This window comes from Opisthorchis viverrini (assembly GCF_000715545.1).
Source record: "Opisthorchis viverrini unplaced genomic scaffold opera_v5_365, whole genome shotgun sequence".
Classification (NCBI taxonomy): Eukaryota; Metazoa; Platyhelminthes; class Trematoda; order Opisthorchiida; family Opisthorchiidae; genus Opisthorchis; species Opisthorchis viverrini.
The window spans coordinates 37,075-52,289 of record NW_008752028.1 but is presented as its reverse complement, the minus strand read 5'-3'; the positions used below and the strand labels follow the sequence as shown (position 1 = coordinate 52,289).

At 42.9% G+C, this 15,215-nt stretch overlaps 1 protein-coding gene across 1 annotated transcript in view; it reads left to right on the top strand.

The window, feature by feature from the left end:
- The window catches only part of T265_15156 (hypothetical protein), a gene marked incomplete at both ends in the record, with an annotated part of 70,195 nt that overhangs the window by 18,128 nt on the left and 36,852 nt on the right, over positions 1–15,215 (top strand). Inside the window, 2 exons of the mRNA XM_009176834.1 lie at positions 6,931–6,989; positions 14,327–14,383. Of these exons, the coding sequence (XP_009175098.1) occupies positions 6,931–6,989; positions 14,327–14,383 (116 nt within the window). The remainder of the gene's footprint in view (positions 1–6,930; positions 6,990–14,326; positions 14,384–15,215) is intronic.

The following is a 15,215-nucleotide window of genomic DNA, read 5'->3' as shown; positions in this document are numbered from 1 at the left end:
CGGTTTTATTGTTCACCCAATCCGACAACATACCTGATTCTGACTCACAAGTGTGCTGCTTGTATCGCTTGCATCGGCTCTTCTGTGACTGCAATCCAGGTAGTGAGAAATTTGATGACCGTGCATGTGTCTCTCAAAATGGCTCAGTGAGAATCGTTTGATTAACAGATTTCGCGCTTCTTTTCAGTGTGCTGTGTGGAGTTCAAACACATTAGTCGAGGACGGAACGGAGATTGTTTCCGATGTGAGCGGTGAGCGTTGGGACACTAAATTACGTGGATGCGACGGTGTTCGGCAGAAACGGAGCATACCTGAGGATTGTCGCATATGTCGGAGCTGCTAGTCAGTGGTGGGAGCTCTCGGATGAGGTGTTTGGTCGCCTGGGTTAGTGCAGAGCACCGAGTTATCCCTGATTTTCTCATTTAAAAAACCGATTTGACGCGAAAATCAACAGTCTTTGATTAGAAACATTTACTGGAATATCAGTGGTTCATTAAAATCACTTTAGATATTGACCGAGTGACAGGCGAGTGTGAAAACGCACTGGTGAATAATTTGAGCATATTTTCCGCAGCTTAATAATCTTACTCTTCAGGCAACTGGGAAAGGTTTTGAAAACTTATGACCTTTCCGCTCTCGTTTGTATGTGACGGACGAATGAGGTTGATCGGATTTTCATCACCTGTAACTGATGATTGATTGATTGGGGATTGATGAGCACACGTTTTCCACCCGAATGAGATAGGTTATACCTTCATGTCGGCTACTTTCGGTTTCCTATAGCGTCTAGATTTGATTGGAATTCGTCTGTCGATGAATGGTACTAATTCTTCCAAGCTTTAATGAAAATTCCATTTATTCACCAGTAGTCAGATTCGACCACGTATTTCAGCATACAAATCCACCTGAATTCACACACGCCGTGCACTCATCTAACGGCAGTGACCTTCAACGCGGTGGCTAGCAAGTGAGCGTCGGGTGGTCAAAAGTTTGTAGGCTGGTTTGGTGTTTCCAAGTGGAGGCTGTTTTTCTGGTTCAACCAGCTGTCACTTAGATGCTTTACTTTTTCTTTTCGAAGGTTAATTTGCAGCCCCCTTAAACGGAACTGTGTCAACCGCCATACACATTGAGCCCTTGCTTGGGTGACTGGATATTAGGTTTGGACCAATAAACACTGGGCAGGATCATTCATTCAGCGACATCATTCCAGGGCATTTAGGCTTAATTCGAAAAAAGTTGGAATTGCCGATGGGTTGGATGCGGGACAGGTTCGCTAGGCCAAAACTTTCTGGCCGATATCAGAAAAAAAAGAACTAATTGCTAAAAACTTTCCGATCCCTGATTTTCTCATTTAAAAAACCGATTTGACGCGAAAATCAACAGTCTTTGATTAGAAACATTTACTGGAATATCAGTGGTTCATTAAAATCACTTTGGATATTGACCGAGTGACAGGCGAGTGTGAAAACGCACTGGTGAATAATTTGAGCATATTTTCCGCAGCTTAATAATCTTACTCTTCAGGCAACTGGGAAAGGTTTTGAAAACTTATGACCTTTCCGCTCTCGTTTGTATGTGACGGACGAATGAGGTTGATCGGATTTTCATCACCTGTAACTGATGATTGATTGATTGGGGATTGATGAGCACACGTTTTCCACCCGAATGAGATAGGTTATACCTTCATGTCGGCTACTTTCGGTTTCCTATAGCGTCTAGATTTGATTGGAATTCGTCTGTCGATGAATGGTACTAATTCTTCCAAGCTTTAATGAAAATTCCATTTATTCACCAGTAGTCAGATTCGACCACGTATTTCAGCATACAAATCCACCTGAATTCACACACGCCGTGCACTCATCTAACGGCAGTGACCTTCAACGCGGTGGCTAGCAAGTGAGCGTCGGGTGGTCAAAAGTTTGTAGGCTGGTTTGGTGTTTCCAAGTGGAGGCTGTTTTTCTGGTTCAACCAGCTGTCACTTAGATGCTTTACTTTTTCTTTTCGAAGGTTAATTTGCAGCCCCCTTAAACGGAACTGTGTCAACCGCCATACACATTGAGCCCTTGCTTGGGTGACTGGATATTAGGTTTGGACCAATAAACACTGGGCAGGATCATTCATTCAGCGACATCATTCCAGGGCATTTAGGCTTAATTCGAAAAAAGTTGGAATTGCCGATGGGTTGGATGCGGGACAGGTTCGCTAGGCCAAAACTTTCTGGCCGATATCAGAAAAAAAAGAACTAATTGCTAAAAACTTTCCGACAGCCCAAGACCGGTTTTGCTTGTCTTGGGGCTCATCAAGTAGGCGTATTCCTCGAGTTTCCGTCTACTTGAACCGTTCTACTTGAACCCGAATCGGACCGATTGCAAAAATATGCCGCGATATCTCGAATATTTTATCGAGTTTCCGCCACTTGAACCGTTCTACTTGAACCCGAATCGGACCGATTGCAAAAATATGCCGCGATATCTCGAATATTTTACCAAGTGAAACATGAAGCAACCTTTGTGCAGCATATATATACACGAGGGATTCGCTTGAGTCTCTTATGAAAGCCAAATTGATTTGCAAATAGGTGTATCTGTCGTAAGAGCTCATTGATTTTACTAGTGGCTGCCGCATCAAGTTAGTCGAGAGCTGATGAATGGGGCTGGTGCCCAGCTGGCTAGATTCGCGTCTTATCAAACAGACCATGTAAGATCTTCAGTAGACGAATTCGACACAACTGCTCGCTGAACAAAATTACGAAACAGTGCCACAAGATCCTGATGACAGGTGCTGTACAGAAATACGACGGAATTACTTCACACGTCTGAAGGTGGGTGTTGATGGGCACAGTTTGAAGCATCGGTTCGTGTGAAACGACAGAAAGCTGGTAACTGGATAGGAGTTTGGAATATTGGGCGTGACTTGAGTGACACAAAAGTCCATGAAGAGGTAAACTGGATTAGAAGTGAGTTAATGGTGACGCTGTCCTGTTTGGAGATGAACAGAATCTAACCTGATTTTACGATGTCTATATAAAAACCGGGCATATTCTGGGAAGCTCAGTGGAGTGGCGCGCAGAAACACGAGCAAAAAATTGTGAAATTCTGAGCCGTATCAATAAAACGCGACACCGTATGTGTAAAGACACGTATGGAAAGATGTAGACTTTAGCGAATATACACTCATTTGCAGACTAATTTGGTTTCTCGATAGACTCATCTGAAACCCAGCTGAATCTCTCGTTTGTGATGTTCTCAGGCAATAGAATGTGCTGAGTGTAGGTGAGTCTCTCGAAAAACCAAATTAGTTTGCAAATGAGTGTATATTCGCGAATTTCGTGCAATTTAGTTTCAAGTAGCTAAACGAACACCGCCAACTGTTGAACGTAATCCAGTCCTACGCTGAGATCACTGGGGCTGCTCTCAGCATGATGGCAAACATCCTGAAAATATAGCGTCATTATTTAGCTACCGATATCTTTGTAAGTAAGTCAAATGCGAAATCTTGCTTGGCCGCTTCAGATGGACACGGGCTAAACGACTCCTTTCTGGGGCTTCGAGGATCAACCCACATGACAGTGCTCATGCCGTTGAGTGAGTATACAGGCACCCAACTTCAGCTGATAGAGAGCATATGGTGATGTATTAGAGTAGGCGATATTTCTCAGACTTGTAGCTAGTCAGGTGGCTATTGATCTGTTCACCATGATTGGCAACTGATTTGCAGACGTTTCGTCGTCATTCGTGGAGACCCGTTCAGTGCACCGCTGGCGTTTCTTCGAATGCTGACGAAATGTCTGCAAGTCACATGCAAGCTCAGTGGACTGATCAACAGCCACGTGATCAATTGTCAATGGATACATCCGTGCTACCAATGTTCCAACACATTTCTCGTACTTACTGCGATATTGAGTTGATGCTGTAGCGACCAATGCACAAGCGAGTGATGTACCGTAGACCGACAGGTGAAACAAACGATCGTTAGTGTTAGACGTTCGCGTTCTGTTTGACCTGTTAGGCTCGTGTGTACACGGAGTATGGTCTGTTGAACACAAGACCTCGAATTGAAAACGTTTTGCTTATCAGGCAGTACTTAAACTGTCAACGGAGCGCTGAGAAAAGTGATCATCTACAAACGGTTAGGGGCGGCGGACTTGAGATTTATTGATGAAGGACATTCTGACGAAAACGTTTGGAAGAAAGTTACAAAGACCTTCGCTTAATTTACTTGTTGCTTTCTAATGCTGGCATTCTGAGCATCACGTTAGAAATTCAAGTGATTCTTTTTCTTCAAGATCCTGCACACATTTTGTTGCTCTAGACTGTTGTGTCATGGAAACTTTCACGGTTAGAGTCTGCACTCCTAAGTTGTTCCAAAATTTTCAGTAACACATTGATGGGACTGCTATTTAGTTTATGCGAGGGTACCAAGATCAAATCGGTTCAAGGAGCGGTTGAGAGTTTTGGGCAAACGTTAAGCACGTGCTCTGGTTTACAACTGTTTTTTCCAGAATATGCGCTTTCGAGGTCAAATATAGTGAGCCTCTACACGTTAACGAAAAGATGTTAGTTCTTGGGAAATGAGTTGTTTGAGTCGAAACTATACTGTTGGATTGGAAACGCAGCGGGAAACGTTCTAGGGTTCGTTTTAACAATCTTTACAGACAGGTCTCAAACGGTGACTTTTGTCTTGCCTCGTTGTCAAAATTTCTAGGTAAACCAGTTGGCTGGCTTTCTAAATCACAGTAGACTGTCAAATGGGCCCTCAAGTTGTTTCTGATACAGCGAATTTCTGGTGCCGTTTTGGCTTGCTTTGTTTACACTCAGCATATACGGCTATGATTTTGCTGATCTGTTCACACATATCCTCCACCACATTACTGAACTTGGTTTAATATTGTTCAACTGTTAAGCAAGTTGACTGTGACACTTTGGGATATATATTCCGTCTTCTAAACCCCATACAAGTGGATCTTGGATTTATTTATCGCTCATTTGGCTACCCGCACTCCCATTGGCCGAATATTCTGGAAGTTGGAGGCAATACATGAGATGGCTAGGCGAAGTGAGAATGACTGTAACCAAAATGAATATTGTGGGATTTTTGTACTTTCGTAACTAAGATAGCCTTCATTAGTCTTGCGCGTAGTTAGGGGCTCAAACGTACGTGATGCCTAGTCGATTCCAGCATCGAGACTGTTTTGATTTACAATCCACTTCTTGTTTCTAGATGTTCTGACGTACTGTGCTAGATTTTGGCTGTTTGAACTTCGCAGCGGACACCGGATCATTCCAGATTATGGCACCTTCCTCTAAAGTGATGCTCAGCCGTTCATTATGACGTTATCGGAGAGTAAACTCTTCTTCTGATTCGCAACACTGTGAAAGTTAACCGTATGTAACAGCACATACTAGATGATTAAACAAATATCAGAGAAGTAGCGACCAAATGAAATTTAGTCCATCCCAGGAACCTGTTTTCGACGTGTTTTCCACAACACACCTTATCATTTAATGGAGATCAAACTATATCGTTACGTTATCGTGGTAAGGGGATAGAACCGATGACTTCTCCATTCGGAGAAGCTGACTGTTGACAGGCATGTGTTGTTTTGTTGAATTCCAAAAAAACGCAACATGGCCGTTCCTGTTTAAACGCTCTACGCGAAACACAATGTAGTTGTTTTTATTTCATTGCTGGGCCTTCATAAAAACCCAGTGATTTGGGATGTGCCGCATTTCATGAGTCCCCTTTTTCCACAGGAATTTTTTCTGCTCACTTTGTATGCATTGCTCCTCGTCGTGGTTGAAAGCGACCAAGCCTGTCGATTAATTTTTTGCCTATCAGCCTGGAACGTGTTATCGCTCACTTAATCACTCTTCAGAGCATCAATTGCTCACCAAGAACATCACAGCAAATGTACGCTCTTTAGCTTATTCAACCTAACCACTACCATTTCGTTTGCTGTCTGGGGTGATCAGCTGATCGTGAGTACGTACGAACTCAAAAGCTACTTTCTGTAATGCCTATCGATGGTCAGGATTGCCTGTGTTTTCTTGGGACCTATTTTCAACAGCTTCTTGAAGAACACACATAGTGTACCAACTGCGAAGCCCACTTTCGTTAGCTGTTCAAACTGATCACGTTTTTTTCACCTATCGATTGAACATCCCCGTTACATCGTTTACAATGTTCTCAACTTGACTTATCTTTCTTAATCTAATCAAAATTTCACACTAGGTTTCTCAAGTTTTTCGGATTACTTTGCCGAGTCATAGGTTGATGATGCATCGACAGTGGGAATTAAGTTCGGTTATACCACCAACTCTCTAGTGGAATTATTTTTAAGAGTCTTTGAAATCAGAATGCCTCTGTTCTGCTCCCAAAACGATTCCTACACTCGAGGATATCCGTTGGAGCGTGAATAGTATGCGCGAAATTTCAGTAACGCAAAGCCACGGGATGAATTGCACAGGCTTGTTCATTAGCCGGCTTCTACTTGTGGATCACCTTCCAGCGACTTATCCCATTGATTTACTCACCAAAAAAGCTACACTCCACCAGCGCGTGCGTCAGTCTCTCAGTAAACGTAAATATGTCTGTTCCACCGAAATCAATGCTGGCTACTACCGCACTATTTCCAACTTCACAGCACCAACTGTGTCAAGCGAAATCCGATCAAGGTATCTCTTATATGCTTGGCTTCAATCGATCGATAAATTCTCATAAGCTACCATTCATCTTGTCACCGATGCATTACTCATGTCGGAGTGATTACGAGGTGGGTTACAACCTTGTTAAATTAGAGTCTGTGATTGGCATCTTATGTAAAAAAACAAATTGGATATATGTTGTAGCTAGATGGCTTTTTTGAATTGTATTATTCGTTCAGAATGCAAGTGGGCCGTTCAATATTGCTGTGTGTATAAAAATTCCCAGTGGGATCACAAATACCTCTGGTACTTTGTTCTACCCAACTCTATCACCGAAACTCTTACGTAATTGTCGAGCCAGGTAACTTGTTCTGTTATATGTATTTCAATATATATGTCCATCATACTGTACGATCCGCTATTGTAAATCAGATCATTGACCGGCTTGCCTAACTGTGCGTCACCTTTTGAGGTCATATAGTGGCAAGACACCTGGGGGAGACGATGTGAAGCGAAATGCATTTACCTCTAACGCCAAGGTATTTTTATCGATCTCCTAAACTTGAGTTCAGAAATATTCATAGATTCTTTGTCCTTTTCTGCATCCTGGATCATTTTAAAACAGCTTTGAATGCTCTGAGGTCTCGAAACATAGACTTTCTGTTCCCATGGCTCCAGGTTGACTTTCAGCGGTATTGGTTTTATGCGAATAATCATTCATCGGTGTTGAGGTTCTCGATACAGAACTCTGAGTCACGCGTGTGTTTGAAAATCCCGAATACCACAGGGAGAAACCGAGCTTGAATCCCCTACGGCACTACATACACAAAGTGAGCAAAATTGTTAAACAAAACCTACGTTCTAGGCCTCAATTTGCGCGCAAGTCACTGACCCGTACAGTGAAGTGTCAACGTCCGCATACCAGACAACATCAAAGGGGATGTTGGCTCGTTTCTTTCAAGGTCATTGTCGGTATTCTGATTGGTAGAAATCACGACAGAATACTTCAGATCAAGTCTAGCTTTCAGGTTACCAACATGTACAGGCAAATGGTCAGCGACAACTTTACGTATGCCAGGGTACCAGAGTCGTCGGATAAGGCGGCGCTTGTGGTAAGGAGAATGGCCAGTGCGGAGGGGCAAATGAGTGAAGGAGTTAGCTTGATCTGCTTAAAGTCCAGGGAAAGGAATTTGAAATCAGCCAAGCTATTCAACAATTGATGGGCATACAGTAGATTCAGCTATCAGTGTTTTACACAAATCAAGTTGGATTTTTACGTTCAAACCCGTTTTCCACTAACGTTTTCTCACTATGTTTGCATCAGCCGTATAGTCGAAAAAATCTCGCCGTGTTCGGAAGCAGACAGTACTTTGAGGTTTTCTTCTAGCTTCGTCCTTCAATCATTCCTCATAGATTTTATTAGGTTATTTTATACGTTGTCGGTATCAGCTGTGGTAACCTTTATGTAGTCAGTAGTACGTAATGCGAAGTGTTTTTTCTTCATCACTCGCTTCATCCGACCATGTAGGAATACGTGAAAAGGAAACTACTCACAAGGTTGCTGAAAAATCCATCGACAGCCCACGACCGGTTTCGTCGTTTCTTGGGGCTCATCAGGTAGGCGCAGTCCCCGGGTTTCCGCCAACCTTATGTTCTACTTGAAACCAAATTGCACGAAATTAGCGAATATACACTCATCTGCAAACTAATTTGGTTCTTTCGAGAGACTCACCTGGAACCCAGCTGAATCTCTCGGTTTTATGATCTTCTCAGGCAACTGAATGTGCTGCACCAGGCGAAACCGGCCGTGGGCTGTCGATGGATTTTCAGCAACCTTATGAGTAGTAGATTACAAATATACATCTATCGCGATATTTCAAATATCGTAGCGACTGAAACATGAGACGGCGTGGTGCAGCCCATTCAGTTGCCTGAGAAGATCATAAAAACGAGAGATTCAGCTGGGTTCCAGGTGAGTCTCTCGAAAGAACCAAATTAGTTTTCAGATGAGTGTATATTCGCTAATTCTGCGGACACCTCAAAACAGACAAGGATGCTCACAAGTATGTCAGTTCCCAAGTCGGATACTCTTTAGAATGGCGATCATCCAATATTCGAACACATTCTCATGCTTTCCAATATTCCTTAAAGTGGGTTTTTCGCTAGGTCAGTCCTGTTCCGAGCATCGTTCTTGACAAACAAATCAGACTTTCCTAAACCTAACCCAGAAGCTTGTATCTCTGCATTTTTTAAGTTGGATAAAAGAACCAACAAGCACATCAAGAAGGAATTGAATCCGGCTGAGTTTCTCGTTTATGACGGTCTGTTTTGAACGAATTTGTTACACCGGGCCACATCATGTTTCAATTGGTACCATACTCGAAGTATCGCAATACGATGTTGTCTAGACTGCCTCTAAGTTTGCAATCACGCCCCCTAACAAACGAAGGATCTCAAAATTGAAATTGCTCTAACCAAGTCCATCTTCGTTTGCGGTGATCGTCCTACAAAGGAGAAGGAATGCCTCCGTCTCAGCTCCAGGTTTTTCGAAAGGATGAAGTCCATATCAAGACCAAAATGCCTTCGAACAATTCACCACTCATCTACATGGTGACAGGAGCCGTCAGCGTTTTCAATGACTACGGAAGCGTCACTTCCGAGCATAAAAAAATTCATCGCCACCGAGTATGAAGACATATCGAAATGCACTGTTGGCATAGCCATCTTTCATGCCTTCGTGAAGGGCATTCTCATCCGTGTTGGTAGAACTGCAAGGGTTTATCGGGAGTTTAAAGATATCCGAAAATCAGTTTGTCATTGTCAAGTTCTCAAACCTGGCTGAAACATCCAAAGTTCAAGATGCAAGCAGCCCTGCGGAAGCCTAAGTTCACCAAGCCAAGCCAAGGCTGTTTCCGAAAATGGCCTTTAAAAACCCAAGGATGCTACCACATTCAAAAAAGATAATAACATCTGAGATGCCTTTGACTAAAAGTCTATGAGAAAAAACAACGACTGCCCCGATCGGGTCCTTGACGTACTGCGACGGAAGTGAACTCTTGGTTCCACTGGAAATATGAACCCCAAGTCGTGAGTATCCAGTATTTCACAACGATAAAACCAGTTCTTGTAACATCCTTAAGGCACGGTCCTCCTAGAACAAGCCTTAAGGACATAATCGTTTAAAAAATCCAATGTTCAACAGTGGCGGCAATTCTCAATAACCATATTTAACTCACGCTGCGGAAGCTTGAAGACGAAATATTGGTGTATGAATGCAGGTGGATTACAAACAAATCGAAAACAGTTCTCAATCTATTATTGGCCAGTTCGTTGAGAAAATACATTCAAAGGATGATGCCTCGCGTCTGGGAAAGCAAATCAAAGACTTCAATGAGCAGAATGTCCTGCATCTGACGTGTTTGGACATAGAGAGTGTTCTTCATCCCTGTGGTATCTTTTATTAAGTTTATGCTAGCTGACACACTTAATTTCAAACGTACGTTTGTATTGATTGACCAGCTGAACCGAAGTGAACCCTTATTTAGTCAGCAAAGAACAAAGATTTCTGGGATTAACGAGTGTTTGTATCGCTGGTGCACGTATTTTTTCAATAAAATGTGTGACAAACAGTGGAGAAAAAAAGGACAGTCTGAAATCCGCTCATTTGTGTACTAATTTTGGAACGATCCCTCGTAGTGCGTGAGCATAATCACCTTGGGCAGTCTATTTTGAAGATTTTAGGTCAAAAAGACTTTAAAAAAGAAATACACGTGACTTTTTCCACATAGCGCATATTGTCTGTAACTACTAAGAAACAGTTCACATAAGTGTGCTCAGGTGACCAAATAGGTTTGCTTGAATGCAGGATTTCCTCAGCAGAGATCAACGAACATGGATGCTCTTCAGGTTCAGACCACGTGATCGTCTTAATCTATCGATCCTAAGATGAAAATGTCACACTCTGGCATCCGGGTTTACTATGAGCAATCTTGCAAGTGTAAAGAGAATGAACTCGAACTGATAATAGCGTTACAAGCTTGGTTGAACTCGATGAGTCATTGGCCGGATAAAATTTCCGGACTCAATTGTACAACTACAGTTTAACTAAGCTTATAATCATAGTACCATCAGTTAGCATGCGCCTTGCATTTACAAAGTGCAACGTCATGCTTCGGAACATGGATTCTCCCTTTTGATCCAAGGAGAAGCCCTGGAAGCTATGGGTACTCCTGAATAACTTGGCTCCGAATAAAGAGGCTCAAAGATTGGAATCACGTTTGCTCATTTGCATCAGTTTTATTGTCAAAAAGGTATATCACCACGGGTCGCGTGTACCCCAGACTAGAGTGAGCACGGCCTCTACACGTAGACAATGTGAAGTGTCTATGTTGTTGACCATCCACGCCCTCGAAGGGTTTCTGGTGTTGAATGACGGCAATGAATCACTTTGGCTTGTGCAGCAGGTGTTTCACGCAAGCAGAATACTCAGCATCACCGGCTGCGGTGCATGCCATAGCCTCACCTTCCGAGAGGCCTGCTGTTCTACTTCGTAATGGTACAAACTGCAAGATGGACAGTGTGTGACTTGGAATGGATGTGTGAATGAACTTCGTCGGTGCTGTCCACTTTTGGGACGGGGTCCCCGTTACCCCCTTTCGCACTTAGCTGAAGGCATCGCAAGAAATGATGGCCAATCGGCATCAGTGGCGTTCGCTTTTTTCTCAAGCTGTCTGACTGAGTGCTTGGATATTGAAGCACTCAAGAATGTTGGGGGTCGGCTAGAGTCAGATCCATCATCCCTCACCTACTAGCGTCTCTTTTTTCCGCAAAATTCGATCTTCGTTCAGCAATGAAGTGCCATTCTCAACCCTAATGATGAAGATGGCAGTCACATGGCAGTCTCGTGAATATGAATGAAGAATTAGACTGAAATCCTGGGTAACAGTGTAGCTGAAGACCTCTGGTAAGAGTTTCTGCTGCTGAAAAGCAGTCTATCTGATAGTCATGGAAATAAACAAAACCATCTGTTGTAATTCTGCCCATGAGATCGATGAGAATTTTTGTCAATCCTTTACGGTTCTCTTTTTCCTTTTCGGGCTCACTAGGTGGCCTAGTCCTCGAATTTCCATCGAAACTTTTCGCTAGCTGTAAGCCTGCTAAGGCCAAATCTCTCATCCACTAGGGATTGATGATGGACTTACTGGAAATTCAGCTCTGCCGCTGGCTTGTAATATGTTTCAAATCTTACTCATTTCTGACAGGTAGATTTACTTTGCATAAACACACTTTCGTTGAATACCGTTGAAAGGAAGAAGGCATTCACTGCGGAGTTACTTATTAGGAAATGCCAAATGACCGGTTACAGACCACTGAACAGGGAGGCAAAACTCTCATTTGCATCTTATTTACAAAAACTGGACACCCATCTTCTCCCGAACGCGTCTTTTTGAACCTTCCTGGGGATTCATTGACTCCACTGATTCGTCAGTCAAATCCAAGTGAATGTTATAAAGTGGCTCTAAGATTCCGCAACAGATCGCCCCTTTTCAAAAGACGCAAAGCGAAATTCTACGAACAACATACTACTCGCGTGCCTCCCCATCAGTAGTATCGCCGTTACACCATGATGTTCCGTAGAAACAGGACTGCAAGCAAACGTCTTCGCGTCCATTGTATTCAACTGATGAAAGTCTAGTTGCCGGTAGTTAGTTGCAAGGATTTTGCTCCATAATTATGGAGTTCAGTCAAATTGGAATATGTAGATATTCCGTATATGTTTACGTCGTTTACTGCGACGCATTTGGTGATGGAATACTTTGATGACTCGTGACTAATTGCCGGATTTCAAGAGGCGATTTTGCGACACAAAGCCAGGCCAAATACTGGGTCGCCATACGAGATGTCAGATAAGCTTGTCCCGTCACATAAAGTTCGAGCAGGTCTGTCTGCCAAGACCTAAGAAATCCATGTCTGCTCACCATGAGACGATCGAGTAATGGTCACAAATACTCGTCTTGCTTGTCAGAGGTTCGGTTCCCACCAGAAACGGCTTTCAATGCTCCCTAACAGCAGCAAAACTTGAACTGGCTAAGTTGCTCCTCTGAAGAGAGTTAATCCGATTGATGATGAAGGGATAGGGGAAAAGAAAGTTGGTCACCGAGTACTTGCTTTGCGCTCGCTTTGCCTTCGTTGCTACTTGCCTTTCTTTTAATGTCCTTTTCGTTTTTGTAGAACTATACGACTGGATTTACGGGATACATTTTCATACCATTTTTTGGCCTGGTTCTCTTAAAGGTTTTAGATATGGGACAAGAAAGGCATATCTGCTGAGTATACTCAGAACACCGTTATCCTCAACAAGTCCCAAGTTTCCTCTGTATTCTTTGACTTCTGATGGTGACTGAATCGACCTCCTCAGTTTCATATAACTATTTGACAGCGTACACTACAATGTTAGGGGAGTTGAAACGTTTGTATATAGACTTCTTTCTGCGATTAGAGAAATTTCATGCTGAAAGGCCGAGGAGCGTTGTGCATTTGTTTTATCTTTATCAAGGATCGTTCTAAGTGTGAATCTCATGAATTCACGGCTTCGTGACTGGCAGCCGAGCCTGTAAACGTTGAGCAGTGAGCAGCTGATAGACAGCCCGATTAGCTCATATTTAGACAAGAGATAGTACCACATGTGATCCACATCATGTGATCTAGTACTGGATCCTCGAGTGACAAATTCTCAGATGGGAAGTCCACTCGTAGTGCAAGGGATAATTCTATTTCTGAGTCTGTTTTTAATTCTACTTTTTAATCTCTAAATCGAATTGTTTGCGGTTCCGGATAGATCTCACGATGACGGCCGGTGCGTACCGGCGAAAAATGACGGCTGTATAAGAGTAAACTCTGTAGAGTGGTTTGTGACTAGACACTTTCCTTGTTTCCTGTTGAAATTTACGTCTGTGCTTTAGTGTTACAAAACCCGCTGTTGTCAACGAAATCACTCTATAGGTGTCAGAGCCGAGACCACTGAAAGCGGTTACCCAGAGGCATAGTCATCGTATATAGACCACCTAATCTGAAGGAAGGAACTGTGACATCGTCATAATGCTAGACTGTTGATCACGGTCGAATCGTCTGCAAATGCAGATGAATACATTTCATCATTTCACGTGAATATACCCGTGCACGCTAAAGATTGTCTCAAGTACACAAAATCGAATATACAGTCAGTCGAATATGGAGTTGTTTTGTTTCAGTATGTAACGTCTTCATTTCATAATTCCTAATTTATTATCAACAAGTGGTCGGTGTTTCCGATGAGCTTAGGGGCAGATTTACTATTATCGATCTGCAATCGATCACGAGTTTTCGGCCAGATCAGCATGCTAATGACGTTTGTGGTCAAATGGCGCACCACGATGATCCAAAACATGAGTCTTGGATCCCTGTTTAAATTCGGGTCCTTTTATCAAGCTGCTTCAGAGCACATCAGTGACCGCTGAATTTTCCTAGTTTCCAGTACTTGTTGTGTCTACTGCTGGTTTTGTCCACCTATGCACATTTGCTCCTCGGCAGTGTACTCCAAATTTGCTGATGATTCAACAGCTTCCCGTTTTCGGCTGTTTTTTTCAACCGGGTTCTCCAACTACTTATTTAGTTTCGCCCCGTGCCTCTTCCTACACTTTTAGCTGCGCTCAATGTCTCCAACAAAGAAACTATCGCAACTTTTCCCATCCAAGTCATTTGTAAGTTGTCAGTTTGACATTGAGCAGACTGATTTGCTTATATCCCGCAACATAAGTTGTCCTTTCCAAATTGGGAATTTTGTCAGCTTGCTACTAGATATCATCCGTAAGATTAGTCTAAAACTTGATAGTCTTTTTGGCGTTATGTTGATGACACGTTCGTTGTAACCAAACGAGATAACGTAAACAGCTTCCACGACTATCCCAATAGTTTAAACCCACACTTTAAGTTTAGCATGGAAATAGAGTCCACTTCGGGCACATTACCCTTTCTGGACTGTATAACACATAAGGTTGGTGGGAGATTGAAAGCGACTATCTACCAGAAACCAACAGACACAGGAACCGTCTTAAGCTATTCATCAACCCACCCAAAGTCCGTGTACGCCAGCATTTTCTCATTGATGTTTCGTCGAGTTGGAGCGCTGTGCACAGAAGAGATCGATCGGACGGCAGCTCAAATCGAGATTGCCAACAAACTTCAAGAAATAGGATACCCAGTGAGTTTGATTAGGCGTCAACTAAGGAAGATATTGGCTCCAGTGGATTTGCACATCAGTCATTCCATATAAAGCAGGAACATCGGAGGTTATTCAAAGATTGTTGAACGTAGCCAACATTTGAGTAGCTTTTCAGGAGGGAAAAACGCTACGCTCAGTTTTGGTGTAGTTGAAAGATCCCTTGCCGGTTGAAAGGACTAGGGACTGTGTACAAAATTAACTGCAACGATTGCGCTAAGGTTTATATAGAACAAACTGTCAGGGAATTGCACATCAGAATTGGTGAGCATAAAAGAAGGATTAACAAACCACCAAGGAATGCAGAAGAATAC